This window comes from Dromiciops gliroides, chromosome 3 (genome assembly GCF_019393635.1).
Source record: "Dromiciops gliroides isolate mDroGli1 chromosome 3, mDroGli1.pri, whole genome shotgun sequence".
In the NCBI taxonomy this organism is placed as follows: domain Eukaryota; kingdom Metazoa; phylum Chordata; class Mammalia; order Microbiotheria; family Microbiotheriidae; genus Dromiciops; species Dromiciops gliroides.
Genome location: NC_057863.1, coordinates 12,382,995 through 12,406,888, shown reverse-complemented (window position 1 = coordinate 12,406,888; position 23,894 = coordinate 12,382,995). Strand labels below are relative to the sequence as shown.

The window sequence follows — 23,894 nt, the reverse complement described above, 5'->3', positions numbered from 1 at the left end:
TTTCTCCTGTGATATTTATTTGTGTCTGCTTTACTAGAACTTTTTTCAATGACTAGAAATGATCTCACTTTCCTCCCCCGTGGCCTCATCCAGTTTTATATCAGCAGCAAATGCTCTGAGATGCTAAGTAAAACCAGGCCACATTTGAGTCTCACTGGCTACACGGGCACATCCGTCTGGGGGAGGACTTGAAATTACTCAGGAAACAATTATGCTTTGACTGCCACAGTTGTATTTATTCTGGATCAAGGAGGGGACCCTCAGCTCCCATCAGTGCTTTCTTCAGGCTGATGACAAGTAGGGTCTTTAAAAGGGAACACAGTCCTCTTGCTGTTAAGATACAAAGATCCAACAAAACTGGGTTAGGGTCCTTCACCAGGCTTCATTTCCCTGCACTAAGGAATTCCAAAGGTCTGTGGGGCTGCACTTAAGAAGAAAAATAAACTAGTGGGAAAAGGCAGCTTTTGGAAGACCCTAGACTAGTGGAACAGCTCTTTCTTCTCAGGGGATGCATAGAGGGAAGACCACTGACCTGGGGAGTCAGGAGCCCTGGCTGTGAGGCCCAGCTCCAGGCTGACCAGCCTCAACCACGTCCTGCCCCTCTCCGGGCATCTGTAAATGAGGGGTCAGATCAGGCTCTCTGGGGCCAAACTCAAATCCAACCAGACTACTCCCCACCTCCTGGGTATAGCCAGGAGGCATTCTCACTTCTGGGCTTTGCCTCATGCCACTCCCCACTCGAGGAAGGCCTTCTCAGCTTTTCACCATGCTGCCCATCACCCAGATGTCACCTCTACCATCCCAGTTGGAGATCCCTCCCCTCCCCCCATTCTCACACTGCATCATCTGAAGCTCTTGTCTATGCCAGGCATCCTTCCCGAGCCTGCATCTCCTCATCTGTAAAATGGGCATGACACCTGTAGGACCCCCTCCCCCAGGGTGCAGTGAGGCCCAAAGAGGATACTATGGAAAGTGCTTTATGAGCATCCAAGTGCTGGAGACACGCCCATTATCAATGATCAATTATGGGATCATAGGAATTGGAGTTCATCTGGTCCAACCCCCTCCTCTTACAAATAATGAAACTTGGGCCCAGGGGAGAGAAATCACTTGCCCAAGGTCACACAGCCAGGCTAAGGCCGAGCTGGGGTCTTCTAGCCACTATGCCTGTTCTCACCCTCATCTGCACCGGGCACCTTCAGGTTTACAACTGAGCCCCTAACCCCTCTCTGAAGTAAGTAACCACCTCATGGTTCTTGTTATTCCTAGTCCTCTCTCTGCTCTCCCCCAACCCTCCTCCTCTTCCTTCTCCTCTTCCTGTTCCCCTTCTCTCCCCCTTTCTTCCCGCTCCCCCTTTCTTTCCCATCTCATCCTCCTCCTCTGCTCCTCCCCTCACCCTCCTCTATTCTTTTGCTTCTTCCCCTCCTCCTCCCATCCTTTTTCTCCCCTTCCCTTCCTCCTCTTCTTTCCCTCCTCTTCTCTTTCCCTCCCTCCCTCCTCCTCCTCATTCCTTTCTTCTTCTGCTCCTCCCCCTCCTTGCTTCCTTACCCCCTCCTTCCTCTTCTTCCCCCACCCCCTCACCCCCTGTAGAGTCACAGGCAGAGCAATACCGTGTCTGCAGTCAGCGACGGGACTGGAGTGGGGCGCGATGCTGGGGGAGCGAGGGCCGCGTGTCCTGGGACTACTGGCCTTAGGGGTGTTGATGGCAGGGGCAGCGGGGGTGACGGCTGCTGGAGCAGCTGCTTCCCGGGGCGGCGCACACCGGGAGCTGCTCACGGCCAGGTGCTCCTCCCGATGCCTCGCCCTGCACATCACCCAGTTAAGAGTGGCTTTCGGGAGCCTACAGGTAAGGGGGCCTCGGGACGGAAGGGGTCTTCGCCTTCCCGCGAGCCTTGAAGCCCTCCCTGAGCTGGGCATCCCCTTCTCGGATTCTAGCATCCCTCCTGGCCACTTACTCCCTACCTCTGTCTGACCTCAGCACTTTCCATACCCCATCCTTCTTCAGCCCTTTTGACCTTCTGGGACCTCCTCTCTCCCTCTCTCTCTCTCTCTCTCTCTCTCTCTCTCTCTCTCTCTCTCTCTCTCTCTCTCTCTCTCTCTCGCTGAACAAATAACGTCAAATCTTCCTACTCCTCCCCAGAACCACTGCTCTCCAAACTTTGATCTTGCATCCCTATCAGTTAAATATGAATGTGTGTATGTATGTAGGTATGTACATATGTGTATTGTGTATATTCATAAATATAGAATTATCGTATATACATAAATATATTAAAATAAATCTGTGTATAAATAGAACACGTGTTATAATTCTTACTCTAATAATTATGTACATTATACAACTTCCACAAAAATATTTTTTAAAGATGAAATGACATTTGATTCTAGAGTATATAGAAACCCTCAGAGCTTGTTGAATAGGGGAGTGATGTGGTCAGACCCAAGCTTTAGGAAAATCACTTCGTAATCTGTTGGGAGGATGGATTAAAATGGGGGAAATCTCGAGGAAGGGAGTTCACTTAAGACGTTCTGGTAATTGTCTAGGGAAGATGTGTTAAAGACTGAGTTAGCTTGAGTAGAAAAGGGAGAGAAGCAGGAGATATAGAGATGGAAATGACAAGACTTGTCAACTGATTGGATTCACAGGGGGAAGGAGAACTGGGAGTTGGGGTTGCCAACTTGGGTGACTGGAAGAATGGTGATGCCTGCCCAGCAAATGGGAAGTTTGCAAGAGCTGATGCTTTGGGGGGAAAGATAACAGTGAGAGGGTGTGAATCCCACCCCAGAAGTGTCTGCTCACCTTGTGTGAATCTGACCCCCCCCAAAAAAAGCTTGGGGTGAACCTTATGTGGATGGACTCTGTCTCTGAGAGCATACCCCTATCCAAAGTGTCCCTGCTGAAGTGGGAAGCAGGGGTTATCCTGGAGGCAGGGAGAATTTTCCCAGTGGCATCTGCTCAGATGTGCTGTTGGGGGTGCCCAGGTGGTAGGAGGTTTGGGGTCCTGTGCAGAAAAGGAAGGGGGCAGGGTAGAAAGGCATAGCAGGATAAGGGCAGGTGTGGTTGTGTTGGAGGCCAGACCTGTAACTGGCTATTAACATTTGACAGATGGTTGCTGACTTATTTATGTATTTGAATGACATCTCCAGCTTTACAAATGTAGGGAGCTCCCCACGCAGACCAGCAACTCTGTCTGTGACCTAGAATCTCAAAGTTGCCCTCAGCACCAAGGGTTGGGGCTATGTCAGAGGCAGGCCTTGAACCCGCAGCTCCTTAGCCCTAACCCTAACCCCAGAGGTGAGCTAGTGCAGCCTCCAGCCCTGCTCTCGAATCCCCTCTGCAGCATCTCTGACAAGTGCTGTCGAGCCCTTGCTAAATACTTCCACTGACGGGGAACTCAGTCTCTAAGGAGGCTCCTCTCCTTCCCCTACATAATCAAGCATCTTGTCTGATTAATTCATTCACTCAGTTAATTTTTCTGATTCCCTCCATGTCCATGAATTAATGAGTTACTAGACTGAACTGACCAACTCACTTAATTGTCGATTTATAAATAGTAATAATGACGGTAATAATAACAAGAATAATAACTAGAATTTATATAGCACTTTTAGGTTTGCAAAGTACTCTATACATACTATCCCATTTGCTCCTCACAATAATGCTAGGAGGTAGATGCCCATTTTACAGATGAGGAAACTAAGGCAAACAGGAAGTTAAATGGCTTGCCCAGGGCCACAGGAATAGTAACTGACAACTAGGTATTACAGCGGATAGAATTCCAGACCTAGAATCAGGAAGGCATGGGTCCGAATCTGGATTTAGACGCTTACCTAACTCTGTGACCCTAGACAAGTCACCTAACCTCTGTTTCAATTTCTTCATCTGGAAAATAGGGCTAATAAAAGCACCTGCCCTCCAGTATTATGATAAGGATCATGTGAGATAATATTTGTAAAGTACAATTTAAATGCTAACTGCTATTAAGTGTCTGCAGCTGAATTTGAACTCAGTTCTTCCTGAGTCAGCACTCTATCCACTGGGCCACATATCTGCCTCTTAGATATAGATGGGATATATATACAGAGAGAGAGAGAGAGAGAGAGAGAGAGAGAGAGAGAGAGAGAGAGAGAGAGAGAGAGATGGCAACTACATGGCCCAGTGGATACAGTATTAGAACCTGGAGTTAGGAAGACCTGAGTTCAAATTTAGTCTCAGACACTTACTAGCTGTATGACCCTGGGCAAGTCACTTAACCCTGTCTGCCTCAGTTTTGTCATCTCTCAAATGACCTGGAGAAGGAAATGGCAAACCACTCCAATATCTTAACCAAGAAAACCCCAAATGGTGTCATGAAGAGTCAGACATGACTGAAAATGACTCAACAACAACAAAACATAAACATACAAATACACTTATATGTATTTGTGCTTAAGTCTGCATGTGTCTGCAGAGCATATACTAACTGTATTTTAGGCACCTTGTTTGTCGTGTACATGGGAAGTGCTCAATAATTACTTGTTGAATGACAAGATGAGCATCTCATGCTACTTGGAGAGGTGGTCACTCAGGAATATACAAAGAACCTAAATGATTTGGGGGTGAATGTCTTGCTCCCCCTAGTAAACTGTAGCCTTTTCCTTAGACTTGTACTGACTGAAAGCCCGTACCATTTCCCCCTCTCCCCACCACCTCCACCACCTCTGCATAGATCTTAATGAAGAGAATTATTTGTCCCTCCTGCACTGCAGATGCCTTGTTTTCTCATTTAGAACAGAAAGAGTGGGGCAGCTAGGTGGTGCAGTGGATAGAGCACCAGCCCTGGATTCAGGAGTACCCGAGTTCAAATCCGGCCTCAGACACTTAACACTTACTAGCTGTGTGACCCTGGGCAAGTCACTTAACCCCAATTGCCTCACCAAAAAACAAAAACAAAAACAAAAAGAAGACATACAATGGCTTCATGACCACAGCAAGGGACCTGGAGGCTTCAGAGAGTTCCCAGGCTCTGGGAGGTCCTTCTGATCTGGACCTGCTTCAGGGATAGACCTGTGGATGAAGTGTCTGCCCGACAGCCAGGGCCAGCCTAGCAAATGTATACAAAGCAAGCTATAGACAGGACACACAGGAAATCATTATGAGGCAGGAGACGCTGGAATTAAGACAAGTGGATCAAAGCTTCCTGTAGAGGTGGAATTCTAGCTGGGACTGAAAGGAAGCCTGGGAGGTCAGGGGTCAGAGTGAAGGAGGGAGAGCCTTCCAGGCCTGGGGGATGGCCAGAGAGAATGCCGGAGCCAGGAGATGGAGGCTCTTGTAGGTAAAACATCCAGGAGGCTAGAGTCGTCACTGTATGCGGTGGGGGCTGAGCCTGGAGAGGAAGGAAGGGGCAGCAGAGACCTGGATGAGTCACAGGAGGAGGAAGGGATGCTATGGGCAGACCTGAGCCTTAGGAGGATGGATCGGAGTGACCCCCTCCCCCAGTAGCTACTGCAATAGTGCAAGGCTAGGGGCAGCTAGGTGGCGCAGTGGATAGAGCACCGGCCCTGGAGTCAGAAGGACCTGAGTTCAAATCCGGCCTCAGACACTTAACACTTACTGGCTGTGTGACCCTGGGCAAGTCACTTGACCCCAATTGCCTCACTAAAAAAAAAAAAAAATAGTGCAAGGCTGAGGTGATGTGAGAGCAGAGAAGAGGGAGCCTGTGAAAGGTAGAATGGCATTCTTAGCAGGCAGGAAGATTAAGTTTAAATCTTGCCTTAGGCACTTAACAGCATTGGCCAACTCTGTTGTTCTTCAGTCGTTTTTCAGTCGTGTCTGACTGTCAATGACCCCATCTGGGGTTTTCTTGGCAGAGATACTGGAGAAGTTTGCCATTTCCATCTCCAATTCATTTTATAGATGAGGAAACTGAGGCAAACAGGTGAAATGACTTGCCTAGGGTCACACAGCTAGTAGTATCTGAGGTCAGATTTGAACTCATGAAGATGAGTGTCTTTGACCTCCGGCTTGGCACTCCATCTACTGCACCACCTCACTGCCCTGTGGACAAGTCCAGGGAGCCTTTAAAAAGCCAGATATGCTCTTCAGGGAGTGAGTTAAAGCAAGAGATGGCTCTCAGGAATGTGAACTCCGGGAGTTGACAAAAGAGCCAACTCTAGCAGAAGCTAGGTCTCCAAACAGAGCCCCCCTCAGGTCTTAGGGGAATGAGGGGATTTTTGTGTCCTCCCCTCATCTCTCTTGGGTCTTAGAGCAGAGACACTGGCCCATTTGCTGGAGACCCCAACACCCTAAGATGGCAGCATCTCAGGATGGCTCCTGGATAACACACTGGGCTACAGACAGACGCAAACAGGAATTCACACTTGCTCGGTGGTTCCCCAAGTTCTGGGGCCAGTAATTCTGTGGGACGGGGTGGCGTGCTCCTGGCCCAGAGGAAACTGAGCCCACTGCGGGTAGCACTGTCCCTGGGGCACGCAGCGTTCTCCTGAGCACAGGGCAGTAGCCACGGGGCTGAACCTCCCCCTGGTGCATAGGACGTTTGCATCGGCTGATTTCAGGAGGCCAAGCGAGGGCAGATAATGGGGAGCAGATGGATGGATGTGCCCTAACAGAACTCGGCATTGCAGCTTCCTGTGGGGAGACATTTATGGAGATGCCGCCCCCTCTGCCCCAGTCACAGACTGTTGGCAAAGCAAGGAGAGCATCAGCTCAAGTCCACGTGACTTGTGTGGATGATGTTATGACTCCGAGCCAGGGAAACACAATGGGAGCTCAGGCCCTGCCACTGGGTGGATCATTGTAGGAGACTTTCCTCCTCTCAACATGGAGGCTCACAGTAACCTGGGTGATTTGGAGAAGGACAGAAAGCGGAGAACCTCGGGCTTTTAGGACGCCTGATTAAGAAGGAGAAGAGAGCGCAGAGGCCATCAGTGGCATTTCTTCATTTACAGATAAGGAAACTGAGGCCAGGGAAGGGGCAGGGCTTCAGCTTCTAATAACATCCGTCTAGAGCTAGAAGGAGCCTGAGGAGTTGGGGATCAAACCCTTTTGTTTCACAGGGGAGGAAACTGAGAAGGGACTGACTGGCCTATGGGAGCAGAAGTTATTGAGGATCCCCATTTGAATAAGCATTACTGTCATTTCACAGCAAAGGCCTTTACTTGCTTGATGTCACTGGGGCTTCCTCAGCCCTGTGAGGTGGAGGCTGTAGATCAGACCATTCCCATTTGTAAATGAAGGAACCAAGGCTCAGAAAGGTTAAGGGATTCACCTGGGGCCGCACAGCTCTGAAGGGCCAGGAGTGGGGGCTGACCTCAGGTCTTCTTCAAGCCAAGTTCCCATGACACAAGGTGGCCTCCAGTCTGTGCCCGAGGGTGCCAATGACTCAGCAATAATACATCCAGCACTTCCTGCAGCCAATCTTTTCCCCAACGTGGCATCCTTGTTACTCCATTCTGGGTTTGGAGGACCAGGGCAGGAGACCATGAGTGCTGCTCCCCAAGGGGCCATTTTGCTGCCAGCCCCAGGCCCCTTTTGATGGAATCAGGTACACCTTCACCTGCCACAGTTTGATCCTGTTTTGTGCTTGGCTTAAACAACAACAAGTCTCCAGAACATTCTTTTCTGTGTAGCCCTGACCTATGGTGGGAGGTCGGATGTGAGGTTTGTCCTCTGACTAAAGGCCACTCTTTACCCCAGCCTGGACTGTACAAAATCTGAGCATGATATGGGACCACATCATGAAGATGAAGAGAATGATGATGAAAACTGAGTAAAACATCTTTGTAGGAATTAAAAGAGATTTTCTTAACCATTCCTATTTCATAGGAGACACACAATTTGGAGTCAGGAAAAACCTGAGGCCAAATCACAGCTACAAACCTTTATGTCCATGGGCAAGTGACACAGCTCCTCTGAGCTTCCCCACCCCCATAGTATGTCAGTTATGGTTATTATAATGTATAACAGTATAATGGATAATATATAATAAGGATTGATTAGTAATAATAATTGTGATTTATACTAAGGAGGAAGCTAACTGGCATAAAGAGAGAGACAGAGTTGGTGTCAGAAGGATCTGACTTCAAAATTTATCTAAAGGGCAGCTAAATGGCGCAGTGGATTAGAGCACCAGCCCTGGAGTCAGGAGGACCTGAGTTCAGATCTGGCTTCAGACACTTAAAACTTACTAGCTGTGTGACCCTGGGCAAGTCACTTAACCCCAATTGCCTCACCAAAAAAAAAAGTATCTAAGACACTTTCTATGTAACCCTGGGCAAGTCGCCCAATCCCTCTCTCCCTCAGTTCCCTCCTCTCTAGAATGGAGACACTAATAGCACCTATCTCCCAAAGCTGTTGTGAGGATCCAATGAGATAACAATTGTAAAGTGCTTTCAAATCTCAGAGTGCTACAGAAATGCTGGCTAGGGTTATCAGAATGATTGATAACGGTGAAGATGATGGTGGTGATCGATAATGGTTGATTGGCAATAGCAGTGATGGTTGATAGTAAGTATGATCAATTTTGTTGTTGTTGGGTCATTTTTCAATCATGTTGTGGCTTTTCTTGGAGTTTTCTTGGAAAAGATACAGGAGTGGTTTGCCATTTCTTTCTCTAGCTAATTTTACAGGTAAAGGAACTGAGGGAGAGAAAGATTAGGTGACCTACCTAGGGTCACACAGCTAGAAAATGTCTGAGGTCACATTTGAACTCAGGTGCTCCTGACTCCAGGTCCAGTGCTACAGCTACAGTGCCACCTAGTGCCTCATATAAAAATGGCAGCTCCTAGGGTGGTAGTGAAGATTAAATGAGATATTTGCAGAGTACTTTGCAAAGCTTAAAGCCCTGTCTCAATGCTAGTTTTTTACTATTAAAGGTCCTTTGAGGTGGGTTCTCTTACCTCCATTTTATGAATGAGGAAACTGAGTCTCAGGAGGTAAAGAGTTAAGAGGGTCCTCAGAGACCCCCCAGTCTATCCCCCTCCTTTCACAGCCCAGAGAGGCTGAGACTTACTCAATGTCACACAGCCAGTGAGCATCAGAGCTGTGATTCAAACCCAGGTTCCCAGACTCTAGGTCCATTCCCCTCAGTCCTCCGCCTACCTTATCTTCTCTATATGGTAACGGATTCCTGTGTGCCATCCTTGTCTTGCGCCGGGCACTCAGCCAGTCCTTTTCAATATGAAGGATGGTGACGGGTCAGGAACATAGCTCATGGTGCTATCCTAGTCTCCTGGCCGCTGATGCCCTCGGTTCAGAGCTAACACTGGCTCTTATTCTCTTTCCCACATAGAACGATGAGATTCTGACCTGGTGCAGTAACAACCGAAGATGTTCTCAGGTGAGCCGCTCAGCTTTACACCTCTTCTCTCACCCTCTGGGCTTTGGCTTCTTGCCTTCCATCACTTCTCCCCTTCAGGGCTCCAGGGACACAATGACCTAACAGAAGTTTACCTAGCGTGGAGCCAATGGGGTGTTTCCCCAGGGTACAGATATTGATGCAGGGAAGCAAGCATACCCTTAGGAGGGTATACCCTTAGGAGGGTATGCTGCCCCTCTGAGGTGACTCCTGTTCTGAGGCTGGCTTCCTGTGCTCCCATTAGCCTGTACCTCATGCGGTTCCTGTCCCTGGGAGATGCCCCCCGCCCAGATCTGCCTCCCCCCAAGAAGATGAGGGCTAGACTGTCCCCTCCTCCAGATTCGGCTTGTCCTTTGCATCATGACGTTCCTCCCCCATGTCACTTAACTATTCCCTAGTTCCAGCTTCATTCCTTGAGTAGAAAAGTATCCTTTTCAAGGGAGGGAGAAGTACTGAGATCAAGGGAACATGGGTAGTCACTCATCACCTTTTATCACTTGGGCATAGGTGAGGGAGAGGTTGGGAGGGGTGGTGTTCAGAGGCTAAACATCTGTTTTATCTTCAGTGGATTTCACCACCAAAAGTAGCTACTAAGGTAGGAACACAGCCCATGATGGGGTAGTGGAAATCAGTCAGTCAATCAAGAATCATTTATTAAGCACCTACTGTAGGAGTTCTTAATATGAGATCCATGAATTTTTATGCTTTATTTTGAGGACAATACCTTTGTTTTCCTTTTGTAAACATGATTCGGAAAAGGGGGCAGGGGCTTCACCATGATACCAAAAAAAATGTGAAGACCCCTGCCCCAGCACACCGCCATGCATTTAATTAGCCCTGATAATGATGGGATCTTTCAGTTTAGAACTGAAAAGGAAAAGGACTCTGAAGATCATTTAGGCTGTCTTTTTTTTTCAATCTTAAAAGTATTTTTTCCAGTTACATGTAAGGAGAGTTTTCAACATTCATTTTTGTAAGATTTTGAGTTCCAAAGTTTTCTCCCACCCTCCCCGATCCCCAAGACAGCAAGTAATCTGATCTAGGTTATATACATCCAATCATGTTAAACATATTTCCACATTAGGCCAAGTCTTCTTAATGTGGGGTCTACAAATTTGTTTTTCCAGCATCTCAGTAACGGCACTTCAGTAGAATTGGTTTCCTTTGTAACCCCATGATTTTGTTTTATGCACTGAAAACCATTTACTCTGAGAAGTGACTTCTCCAGCCCTCCAGGTGCTAAGACAAGTTCCCTTTAGATCAGACAACCCAAAGGAACAGAGGGGAACCAAAGGCTCCCCGGGAATCAGCCACTAGTGTTATTTACCCCAAGGATGTGCCAGGGCTGTCTTCTCCCTCTGTATCTTGGTGGAGTTAAAGCCTCTTAAATGTGACTCATGGGTTTAGGACCACATTGGTTTCCCCAGAATGCTGAATTGCATGTTTTTTAACAACAAGGAATGTTCTTAATAATGAGGATTCTGTGCTCATGTCGCCGCTTTGATTAATGGCATGGGAAGACATCGGCACTTCTCGGCATCCATGTGTCTTGCCGGAACGTCTGCAAGAGGCAAACACACACACACAACACATCAAGAAGAGCAAAGACCCTCAACTATGTTGTTGACATTTCAAAGCTGAGAGTTTCCAGAGCCCCGGAATTCTTATTCAATCCAGTTTGATGCGGATCTGATTTTAACTTAAGACAGACTCAGAGGTTCCTGGATGGCTCCTGGACTAGGCACCTTTCTTGGAGAAGTCCCCTTTCTCCCTACCCCCTGCCAGGAATCACAGAACCTTTATAGCCAGCAGAGACCCTACAGGTCATCTCATCCACACAGAAGTTAAATGACCATCCTAGTTTTAGGGGAAGCACTCTGGCCTTGAAATCAGAAGACCTAGGTTTGAGGGCTGGCTCCAACTGTTGTTGTTGTTTACTTGTCAAGTTGTTGTTGTTGTTAAGTGATTCAGTCATGTCTGACTTTTGTGACCTCTTTGGGGATTTTTTTAGCAGAGATACTGGATGGGTTTGCCATTTCCTTCTCCAGCTCATTTTACAGAAGAGAAAACTGAGTTAGAGTTAATTGACATGCCCAAGGTCACACATCTAGTGAGTGTCTAAGGTCGGATTCGAACTCAGGAAGCTGAGGCCAGTACTCCATCCACTGCACCACCTAGGTGCCCCAACATTTACCAGTCACTAGGTGAGGGGGGGGGAAGTGTTTTGTCCTCTCTGAGCTCCAGTTTCTCATCTAGTCAGTCAACTAGCATTTTTTCAACCATTCACTACATGTGAGGCATTGTGCTGAGTGCTGGGGATATAAAGAAAGGCAAAAAATGTCCTTGATCTCAAAAGGCTCACGGTCTAATGGAAGAGACAGCAACAAGGTCATCAGTGTCTAAAGATAGGTCCTTTAAAGGTCACCTGTGACAGGGCTCCTTCTCACTCACATCAGCATTTGCAGAGCTCAAGAGTGACCTTGTGACTGCTGATGAGAACAATCCCTGTGCAGTGCGGCAGCAAGATTCGAACTCAGGCTCTGCCTGGATCCTCTTCTGTTCTCTATCTGCACACTCACTGGGTAACCTCAGCCCCTCCCATGAGCACTATTATTATCTGCAGGTCTATGTCCAATCCCTCTGGAGCCCCAGTCCCACATCACATAGTCTTTTGAGCTCTCAAACTGGAGTTCCCACAGGCATCTCAAACTCATAGTGCCCAAAAACAAACTTCTCTTTCCTCCCACACTCTCCCCTTGTCCCAGTTTCTCCACTGTCATCCAGGGCACCTCCATCCTCCCAGGCTCCCACCTCCAAACCTCAGGGTCATCTTTAACCTCCCCCCAATATCATCAGTTACCAAGCCTTGTCATTTCTTCCCCCACGACATCATCTGTCCCCTTCTCTCTGCTCACACAACCACCTCCCTCATTCACTCACCACCTCTCACCAGGACCATTGTAATAGGCTGAGCATTAATCTTTTCGTCTCAAGCCTCTCCCTTCCCCTGTCTGTCCAAAGTGGTGTGGATCTGTCCACCCTCACTCATTAAACTCAGGTGGCTCCCTCTGCCCTCCAGGGTCACAAGCTGATCCCTCACACATCTCCAATCTTCTCAAACTTGCCTCCAGCCATGATGACTGACTTACTGCTCTGCACTCAGAACACTCAGCCTCCCATCTCCAGGTCTTTTTGTCACCGTCACCCATGCCTAGGTTTTTCTTCCTCAGTTTTGCTTCATAAGGTCTCAGGTTTCCTTCAAAACTCAGCTTAAAGAACTTGGAACACAAAGTTTTAAAAAATTGATGTCAAAATTTGTATTTTACATGTAATTTGGGAAAATAAAATTCTAAATAATGGGGAAAAATTCAGCTTAAGCTCCATCTTCCAGGCTGCTGGTGCGCTCCCTTCCAAAACGTCTGTGCATTTTCTATAACCTCTATATGGATGGAGCACCCATTCACTCCTGCCCCTCCCCCAATGCCCTCCAAGTTGGGTCTCTAGAGGGTGGTCAGTAGCCACAGGTTCTGGAGCATCTCATGGGGCTGTTCTAAGACTGTATGTACGCAAAAGCCCCCTTTCAAGGTGTGTCTGATTGTCAGGCAGCATGGTAATGTAAGTGGGTGGAGTGCTGCACTTGGAATCAGGAAGACCTGGGTTCCAGTCCTGCCTCAACCCCTTCCTAGCTATTTTGACCTTGAGTAAATCACTTAACTGCTGCCTGCCTCAGTTTTCTTATCTGTCAAAAGGGGATAATAATAGCAAATACTTCACAGGATTTTTATGAGGATCAAATGAGATAACAGATTTAAAGTGCTTCGCAAACCTTAAAGCACTATATCAATATAGCTATTCTTATTATTGCTGATATTATTGTTGCTACTACTACTATTTATTATTATTATTATTACTGCTACTACAACTATCCTAGGTGTAGCAATTAAATTACATCAGTTTAACTTCTGGAAAAATTATTATAGTTGGCACCCATGTCATTTTAATTGTCCATTTCCCATTTCTTATTTGCAATAACTTGTGTAAATAATTCAGTGTTAAATCTTCTTAATTATATGCCATATCTTTTTCTTAATGAGGCAGCTTGGTGGCACAGTGGATAGAGTGCCCAGGCCTGAAGTCTGGAGCACTCATCTTCCTGAGATCAAATCCAATCTCAGGCACTTACTAGCTGTGTGACTCTAGGCAAGTCACTTAACCCTGTTTGCCTCAGTTTCCTCGTCTGTAAAATGAACTGGAGAAAAAATGGCAGTATCTTTGTCAAGAAAATACAAAATGATGTCACAAAGAGTCAGGCACAACTGAACAACAAATCTCCTTCTTATTGGGATTCTTCTTGTTGATTATAAATTCAGATCTTAGTATTATGCCTGAATGGACTGACTATGCACAGACAGTTGACCCAGGGATATCTCCCACATGCATAAGAAGTTTTTTATTGTCTGTTAAAATATAGTCAGTGTCTTTTTATGGGGGTATTTGGTGCTCATCGATCCCAGAACCATCAGTTCCTGTTTTGAAAAAGCGCTCATGATGTGGAGGTAGAGGGCTTCTTATAATCTACAAACCTCGTCGGGGCTTTCTTATTTCTTCTTCTTGAACCTTCTTTCCCACATATACATTTCCCCATCCTCACTTTTGCCTTCCTTTACATTGATGTCACCAAGTATCAGAATGGGTATTGACCTGATTTATAGAATTTCATTAATTACATCATAGAATTTTGCTACTGCTTTGTCTGAAATAGCTCATCTGAGTCCATAAACTGCTGTCCAACCCCCTCATTCTACATCTCTAACCCTAACTCTAACCACAAGAATGTACCCATGGCCACACATAAGAACCTAGATCTAGCACTGGAAGGAACTTCAGAGGCCAAGCAGCCCAACACAGCAAGGTAAAGGCACTTGCCCACCACCCCACAAGCAGCAAGCATTATTATCAGGAGAAGTGGGGTCTAGTCCCATTTCTACAGGTCACCTGACTTCCCCAGTCCTAAGCTTTGTCCTCTGTCAGATGAGTTCAGCTGGATGGATGATCACTGTGGTACCTTCCGTCTCTGTCCCTCAGTGGTTCTGTGATTTTCCTGGGAGGAGGGGGAGGGTGTTTGAGAGATGAAGCAGAGATGGGGATTTTCCACTGGACTCACTCCTCAAGGCTGCCTTTCTTTGTGCTGGAAGATCGGAATGTATGTTTTTGCATTTCAGAAAAGAAGCCAGATACACATTCAGCCCCAGCTTCTGAGAAGCTGGAAGGCTGCATGTCCCCACATCAGTGAGAACCGCTGGTTGTTGGCGGACTTCCACAACAGGAGACTACCAGGGATGGTGAAGAACCCCCAGAGCTTTGCTGTCTCATCCTCCACACATTGATGAAGTTGGGCTCAAATGAGCCTTTGAAAGGAAGGCCCCTGGGTCTCTTGCCTCCCCGCCCCCCCCCCATCTAGCTCTCGAGGGTGGAATGCCTTGTAGATGGTGCAGAAGAGGCGTAAACCTCCGTATCCCAAATAGTTGTTCAAAATGGGGGTTGGCAGGCTCTGAAAATGACAAGAACCAAATCCCATCATGGGTAAAACTGACCGCCTTTTACCAATGCCTGGGAGGATGAAAGGGAAGACTGCTGGAGGGCATTAAATACACCCAGCTGACCCTAGGAAGGGGGTGAGGAGCAGAAGGAGCGAATGCACGGCAGCCTACCCCTGTGGCCACAGGGACACCTGCAGGTTACACGTGGAAATATTCCCATGGTAGAACAATCATAATGAATAATGATAATTGTATTTATATGGTGCTTTAAGGTTCACAAAGCACCTTACATATGGTACACCCCAATAGAATTGGGAACAGGGAATAGAACAAAAAGTTCCTTACTTACAGTGCAAAATTCCAAAGCAGCTAGAGGGCACACAGTACACAGAGCCCTGGGTCTGGACTTAGGAAGCCCTGAGTTCAAATTCAGCCTTGGACACTTACCCTGGACAAGTCTCTAAACCGCTGTCTGCCTCAGTTTCCAAATCTGTAAAATGGGAATAATAGTAGCACCTATCTCCCAGGGTTGCTGTGAGGATCAAATGAGATGATATTTGTGAATAATTAGCACAGTGCCTGGCACATACTAAGGGCTTCCTTCCTCGAAGAGGTTGGAGCAGGAACCTTCCAGGTTATACACTCATTCCCCCTCTGTGGGCCAATTCCCAGGTGGGTCTTATCTTCCAGTACAGGCCCTAGTGTTCCCCTTTCCCTCTGGCCTAGGGGGCAGAGGCACCCATTCAATGCTCTCATCCCTTCCTCCTTTTCATCTCTCTCACTCCACCCAGGGTTGGGCAACTGGTAGCCAAACCTGGTTATAGTTCAGAGCCTAGGGGAGTTTAGATAAAGAGCATCACCCGAGGCAGAGAGAGCTCCTGCCAACTTTTTGCTGCTCTCAAGGGGAGGAGCCCAGCTGCTAACAATGGCAGTGTCTGTGTTCAGCCTCCATGCCCACCGTGGGGAGGGGAGGGTATCCATGGCCCTCCAGTGGCAGGCTCCAAGACCCTCAGTATATTATACAAAATATCGTTTTAGACAAAGAGTCAGCATGATCCCCCTGGGAGACTGCCAGGGCAGTAAAGATATTTTCTAAATTACCTACTAAGGAGGGTAGAATGCAGAGCAGGGAAGTAAGAATGAAGGTTGGGGAAGTAGAAGAGTCAACCCTAATGGTACCAATCCAGCAAGAAGCTGAAAATTGGGGGGGGGGGCAGGGGGATGGAATGGGGGCGCTCAAGTCATCAAAGTCTAACTGAGTCCCATTGGCTCCTGCAGCAATAGGCGCATTAGTTTAGAAATAGAAACCTCCCCCGTGTCCCCCCCAAAGTTCCGTTTAAAGCCTTGCTGTTAACAAGCTGGCCCAACTGTAGAAATGACTCATTAGAGGTCTTCATGCCCCCAGGAGGCCTCTACACATCGAGCTGGAAAGGAAACTTCCTGGCCAATTACATTCTGAAGAGCCAACCAGCCAAAGACTTCCCCTTTTACACTCTAGGAGGCAACCACCCTACACACGGGCAAGATACAAACATTCACGAGTGACCCTAATTTTACGTGGAATGGAGAAAGAGTCAGCCCAAAGGAATGGCTCAAACCCCAGCCATCAAACAGACCTGAAGGGGAAGCCAGGTTTGAGAAGGGTGTCACAATGAAAACAAGCCCCCTGCCCTCGGGACCCCAGAGCAGACGCTCAGCTGCCAGCTCTTCTCTCCAGGCTTTTCCTGATCCCCCGGAGCTGGGAATGCTTACGGCCCCCAAATGACGTCATTCACTCATCGCTGGCCGAAGCCTCCTGAGAGCAGGGACGGTTTCCTCTTCTGGCTTCGTGTCTCTAGCGTCTGATACCAAGCTTAGTACACGATGGCACTTTGACTGAACCGAACATACTGGAATCGTTGAACTTTACAAAATCGTCACGGTTTCCCATGTATGCAGCCAAGGTGGGGAATGGTGAGCATCCTGCCCTGCCCATGGTAACAAGTTGTGGGGCTTGTCTCCAGCTCAACCACACCTACCCTTGGAGGTCGTCTTCTCCCACTCCACACCCCCCAAATCTGGTGTAAGTCCCCACCCCTCCCCCCCTGCACCCTTTGGACAATTACAGCAACGGCTGCCCAGGAAAATACCCCCACACCTAACCCCACCCACCTGCACGACCCCACCCTTGTTTACCAGAACATCTGGGGGCTGCTGCAAGCTCCTTTGGAGGGCAGGCTTCGGCTCAGGGAAGGAGAGCAGAAGTGATAGATAGATGATAGACACATACACACATGCAAACATACATACATACAAGATAGGTAGGTAATACACGGATGACAGGTAACAAATACATAGATGTGCGGATGGATAGGTAGATGATCGATATGTAGCTATTACACTGATAGATGATAGATGCATGAGATAGATGACGTATATATCCGTACAGAGAAAGATACACAGATAGATGATAGATCTCATAGAGAGATAGATGATGGATACATGAAGACATGAGAGAGATGATACCCAGGTAAATGACAGATGACCAGTGCAGAGATACATGCATAGGTAACACATAGATGACAGAGATATACAGAGATGGTAGATGGATACATTGATGATAGATAGTAAATAGAGAGGCAGAGCATTAATTAGGCACTTGCTGTGCACCCAGCACTGTGCCAAGTGGTGGGGATACAAATACAAGGGGAAAGCCCTTAGAGCTGACTTTCTGGGCTCCCCCACACAGGCCTCGGCGGCGATTTTACGCTGGAACTTCGCTTGGCACCCAGGGTCTCTGCCCTAGAACATCCAGCCTTCCCTGCAGTCTCCTCACCCTGGATGATCCCTGTGCCTTCAGGTCCTCTTCGCTCCTTGGTGCGGTCCTCCCGCTGCCCTCCTCCTGGGGAGGAGAGTGGGCCAGCCAACCTTCATCCCCCTCCCCGCTGTATTTCAGACCTCCTGAACCTCCACACCAGCCCCATCATCACACCTGGCTTTTAGCTCCATTTTGAGTGTCGTCTTCCCGCATCAGAATATGGGCCCCTTTGACACTAGCTGTGTGACCCTGTGCAAGTCACTTAACCCTCATTGCCCAGTCAAAAAAAAAAGAAGAAGAAGAAGAAGAATATGGGCCCCATGAGGGCAGGGCTATCTTGGAGTTGTCCCCTCGATGCTTGGCTTGGGGCCTGGTGCAAAGCAAGTGCTTCCTACCGCTAACAGAGGAAGGGAACACCTAAAGGGAGCTGAAAAGTGGGGGAGGGGCCAGGCAGGGGAAGGCTGATCTTCATGGGGTCAGATTAGATGTGAGTGCAGTTGTGCTAAGCACCTCCTTAAATGGAGAGTCTGGGCAGGGGCTCACTCTGCAGAGGAAGGGGTGCCAGGGCCAGAGGCATCTCCCTCAGCATGCAGCTGGAGTAGAGATGGGAAAATCCAGAGTCAGAAGAGGAAAAACAAAGCGTCTCCCTCCTGACTCCCGGATCCAAGATGATCTTGTCCTTTTTCATTTCTACTTTTGCATTTAGTTTTATGATGCAGGAATAGCTGGCCTAGATCTAGTGCTTTAAACATGTACATGGGGGCAACTAGGTGGCACAGTGGATAGAGCACCGGCCCTGGAGTCAGGAGGACCTGAGTTCAAATCCGGCCTCAGACACTTGACACTTACTAGCTGTGTGACCCTGGGCAAGTCACTTAAACCCAATTGCCTAAAAACAAACAACAACAACAAAAAAAAACAAACCATGTATGTGATTATTAGTACAGTACCACATGGACATTACTTATAAAGGAAGAAGCATGTACAAATTGGGGTGAGTGTTCCAAAACTGCTCACTGCTAGAGATGCAAGATCAAAAGTGTGTGAAGACCACTGTCTTAAACTCCCAGGTGGTGGAGAGCGTGGTAAAAGATTACAACCAACCCTTTCATAGCAAGCCAAGTCAGAAGGATGGGGGAAGGGAAGCCAAAGACCAGAATAACCCACGTACTGTATCACCAAATAAATCATTAAGAGTGGATGAGGGAAAAAAAAAAAAAGAGTGGATGAGGGGGCAGCTAGGTGACATGGTGGATAAAGCACTGGCCCTGGATTCAGGAGGACCTGAGTTCAAATCCAGACTCAGACACTTGACACTTACTAGCTGTGTGACCCTGGACAAATCATTTAACCGCCATTGCCCCACCAAAAAAAAAAAAAAGGTGGATGGGAGGAGATGAAATTCCCCCCTTCCCAGAGTACCTGCTCGACAACTGCACTGAAGTAGATCAGAAGGTGGGGGCTGAGCAGAAAGGGAGGTCTCTCTCATCACAATGGAACATCTCGTGCCCACATGTTCTGGGAAATGAACTATGTTTCCCTGCCTCTCCCCTCTCCCTCCCTATAGGCTCTTGCTTTTGTTCTCAAATATGAACATAAAATCCCCTTCCATCCTTGGGAGATGGGAATAAATGGGTTTCAGTTGTGTACAACGGATAGGATGTCAAGGAAGCCCTGGGTGGCAACACGTCATTCCTGCCCTGTGGTCTTCCCTGCTGGGGACTGCAGCATGACCCCCCCCCACTCCCAACCTCAGACTCTGGCCTCGTAGCTTTGTGTACCTTTTCAAACAAAGCCCTTCCTGCAAACCATCCTAGCTGGCTTGGGAGGTTGTTATTGTTTTGTTTTCATAGAGAAATTCAGGGAGTCAGGATTAATCTACACCATCTAATTATCTTTCAAAACAGAGGGAGAACATGAGAGAAACTAAAAAACATGCAAACCACTTCCTCGAGCCAAATGCCAATGGAGCTGGCCTTGCAAACCCTCATCCCATTGCCATGTGACGGGCAGGAAACGAGGCAGGACTCAGCTGCCTCTCTAGCAAGGAGTTACCAACCCAAAGGCAGTATGGTATAGTAGGTAGAGCACTGGACTTGGAGCCAAGAAGACATGGGTTCAGATCCCACCTCAGACACTCATTAGCTCTGTGACCCTGGACAAGTCACTTAGTCTGTCCAGGCTTCAGTTTCTGCATTTGTAAAATGAGGCGGTAAGACTCCCTGGCCTCTGAGATTTCTTATGGTGCTAAGTCTATGATCTTGTGGGTATTCTGAGTCAGTCTACAAAACAGTAACAAAGATGTTTCAAAAGTACATTTGTCCAGGGGCAGCTAAGTGGAGCAGTGGATAGAGCACCAGCCCTGGAGTCAGGAGGACCTGAGTTCAAATCCAGCCTCAGATACTTCACACTTACTAGCTGTGTGACCCTGGGCAAGTCACTTAGCCCCATTTGCCTCACCAAAAAAAAAAAGTACATTAGTCCAGATTCTTCTCACCAATGCAATGGTACAGAAGAATTCCAGGGCACTCATGATGGAAGGGGCTCTCCAAATCCAGAAAAAAAAAAAAAAACTGTGGAGTAGAGATGCTGAATGACCCATACTATTTCTTTTGTTTTCGGTGCTGTTGTTTTTCTATTTTGAGGTTTTTCCTCATTGCTCTGATCCTTCTCTTATAACATGACTAATGCAGAAATATGTTTAATGTTATTATATATGTATATAACCTATATCAGATTATCTGCTGTCTAGGGGAGGGGGAAGGGAGGGGAGGGAGGGAGAAAAATCTGAAATTGGAAAGCTTGCATAAACAAATGTTGAGAATTATTTTTACACGTAACTGGAAAAAAAAAATACTTTTATCAAAAGTACATTAGTCGGGGCAGCTAGGTGGCGCAGTGGATAGAGCACCGGCCCTGGATTCAGGAGTACCTGAGTTCAAATCCGACCTCAGACACTTAACACTTACTAGCTGTGTGACCCTGGGCAAGTCACTTAACCCCAATTGCCCCCCCAAAAAAAAAAAAAGTTCTGTTAAGGGCTAAAATTCTAGCTAGACTGTCTAAAATCTAATGAGTGGCCGCCAATAAATTATAAGCTTTAGCAAGAATTAGACTTTTAAGCATTTATTAAGGAGAATAAGAATTTGGTAAAGAGAGAAGAAAAAGGCCTAGATTCCTATCTATTAAGGGGAGAGCACATTTCTAGCTCCTTTCTCCACCAGCGCCCCTAGGAAAGAGTGCGAGTCAGAGCACCTAGCTCTTCCTTCTTCCTCCCACCAGCAAACATCACTTCCTGACGCCAAAGAAAAGACTCCTGGTCTTGCCCTCAAAGACCTTCACTTCATGGGCAGAACTCTTCTACACTAAGTCTCCAGCAGGTGGCGTCATTCCAATCATTACAGTACATTAGTCGGGGCAGCTAGGTAGCACAGTGGATAAAGCACTGGCCCTGGATTCAGGAGGACCTGAGTTCAAATCCAGCCTCAGACACTTCACACTTACTAGATGTGTGACCCTGGACAAGTCAGCCCTCATTGCCCTCCAAAAAAACAAAATAAAACAAAACAAAAAGTACATTAGTCCCTTGGGACAGCTGGATGGTGTAGTGGATAAAACACTGGCCCTGGATTCAGGAAGACCTGAGTTCAAATCCAGCCTCAGACACTTCACACTTACTAGCTGTGTAACCCTGGGCAAGTCACTTAACCCTCATACCCCCCCCCCAAAAAAAGAAAAAAAACTTTGATCTAATTTCAATCCTTGTATTTAGGGGGGGCAGTTAGGTAGCACAGTAGATAAAGCACTGGCCCTGGATTCAGGAGGACCTGAGTTCAAATCTGGCCTCAGACACTTGACACTTACTGGCTGTGTGACCCTGGGCAAGTCACTTAACCCCAATTGCCCCACAAAAAAAAAAGTACATTAGTCCCAGGGGCAGCTAGGTAGCACAGTGGATAAAGCACTGGCCCTGGATTCAGGAGGACCTGAGTTCAAATCCTGTCTCAGACACTTAACACTTACTAGCTGTGCGACCCTGGGCAAGTCACTTAGCCCTCATTGCCCTGCAAAAAAACAAAACAAAACAAAACAAAAAGTACATTAGTCCCTTGGGGCAGCTGGATGGTGCAGTGGATAAAGCACTGGCCCTGGATTCAGGAAGACCTGAGTTCAAATCCAGCCTCAGAACACTTACTAGCTGTGTAACCCTGGGCAAGTCACTTAACCCTCATTCCCACCCACCCCACCCCCCGCAAAAAAAAAGAAAAAAAACTTTGATCTAATTTCAATCCTTGTATTTAGGGGGTGCGGTTAGGTAGCACAGTAGATAAAGCACCAACCCTGGATTCAGGAGGACCTGAGTTCAAATCTGGCCTCAGACACTTGACACTTACTGGCTGTGTGACCCTGGGCAAGTCACTTAACCCTCATTGCCCCACAAAAAAAGGACATTATTCCCTTTCCTTGCCTTGATCATGGCACTGTGGATGGAGCACTCAGAGTCAGGAGCCTGAACCAAATCCTGCTTCACCAAAAGCAAGCCCTGTGACCCTAGGCTGGCCACAAATGGAGGCTAAGCCTCCATTTTATCTTCTCAAAAATTAGGGAGAATCAGTTACCTCCCTACTTCATAAAGTCATGGTGGAAAAACACGCTTAACAAACCCTAAATCACCACAGGAAATGTGGTGAAATCATGGTTAATCATAAGAACAATGTGGTGCATCCTTCTAGATGGGATAGGGGAGAATGCTGGGCTTGGAATAAGAGGGACAGGAGTTTGAATACTTTGTCACTCCAGGCAAGTCACTCCATCTCTTTGTGCCTCAGTGGTAGTAATAGCACCTCCCTCCTAGGGCTGATGTGAGGATTCTGATGGGGCTGGTACATAGGGCCCTGCAAACCTCGAAGTGCTACGTAAATGTTAGATATAACTATTTTTTTTTGCGGGGCAATGAGGGTTAAATGACTTGCCCAGGGTCACACAGCTAGTAAGTGTCAAGTATCTAAGGTCGGATTTGAACTCAGGTCCTCCTGAATCCAGGGCCAGTGCTTTATCCACTGCACCACTTAGCTGCCCTAGATAGAACTATTATTATTGTTATTATTTTTGTTATTATTTTATGATTGGGAATCTTTCAGTGAACAAAGACAGCCCTCTGAACATCATCCCCCAATCTTACATGGCTCTGGACATACAAGAGGGAGGAAAGGGGAAAAGATGATTCTTTTTCCAACTGAAAAATAAAATTAACTGAGGAAATAATAAAATAAATGAAATCCATAAAATAGAAATGGAATAGTTAAGGCCTACATTTTGCTAAGAAAGGAGGATAATATGAAATGTTCCACTCATCTGCTTTTAAAATTAAGAACAAGGCACATTAAACTCTGTGTGATAACTTTTTTTTTTGGCAGGGCAATGAAGGTTAAGTTACCTGCCCGGGGTCACACAGCTAGTAAGTGTCAAGTATCTGATGCTGGCTTTGAACTCAGGCCCTCCTGAATCCAAGGCCAGTGCTTTATCCACTGCACCACCTAGCTGCCCCCTGTGTAATAACTTCTAACATTAATGAAACCATTTGGGGGCTCCCAAGAGCTTTGGTCTTACACACACTCTCTCTGTAAGGGGCCTCTCTGCTCTGCACCCACATATTCTGTCCAACTGGCTTCGATCCTTGGGGAGCCTGGTCCCCAAGGAGGTTAGGCTTCCTTTTCTCTAACTCTTCAGTTCACTAAACTTCCAGCTCAGCAATGACAGGCTTTTAGCTTAGGCTTGGGTTCATGTCTAGTGTTTTCCCCAAAAGCTGGGAGTAGAAAGATACTCACTGAATGACTGGGATCAAATATGGGACAGCTATTTATTTCCTACACACAAAAGATGAAAGACAAACTAAACAAGCAGTAGAGCTGACTCCTGTCATATCCAGCTGGGAGATTAATACTCAAAAACAGCTAAACATAAAGCAATTTCTGGGATTCCTTATGAGATGTTTTACACGGCTCTGCACCATCCATCCAAACAACCTCGAATACATGTCCTTTGGTAAAGGGGCCCCGGCTTGGGCCTCCTCTTGTTAGTTGGAATCTTCTCCCAGAGAGCCAGGGACTCCTGCTTTGGCACCATCCAGCTCTGACTATAAGGACCTAGGACCTTTGGGTCTGTGGATTTGATCAATGGGTGACAGGCCAGAGGGACAGT

General features: G+C 47.3%; 1 protein-coding gene across 1 annotated transcript in view; it reads left to right on the top strand.

Moving 5' to 3' along the window:
* Positions 1-1,634: 1,634 nt before the first annotated feature.
* The window catches only part of LOC122745431 (anosmin-1-like), a 33,032-nt gene continuing 10,772 nt past the window's right edge, over positions 1,635-23,894 (top strand). Inside the window, 2 exon segments of the mRNA XM_043990733.1 lie at positions 1,635-1,846; positions 9,291-9,338. Coding sequence (XP_043846668.1) covers positions 1,649-1,846; positions 9,291-9,338 — 246 coding nt within the window. The 5' untranslated portion in view covers positions 1,635-1,648.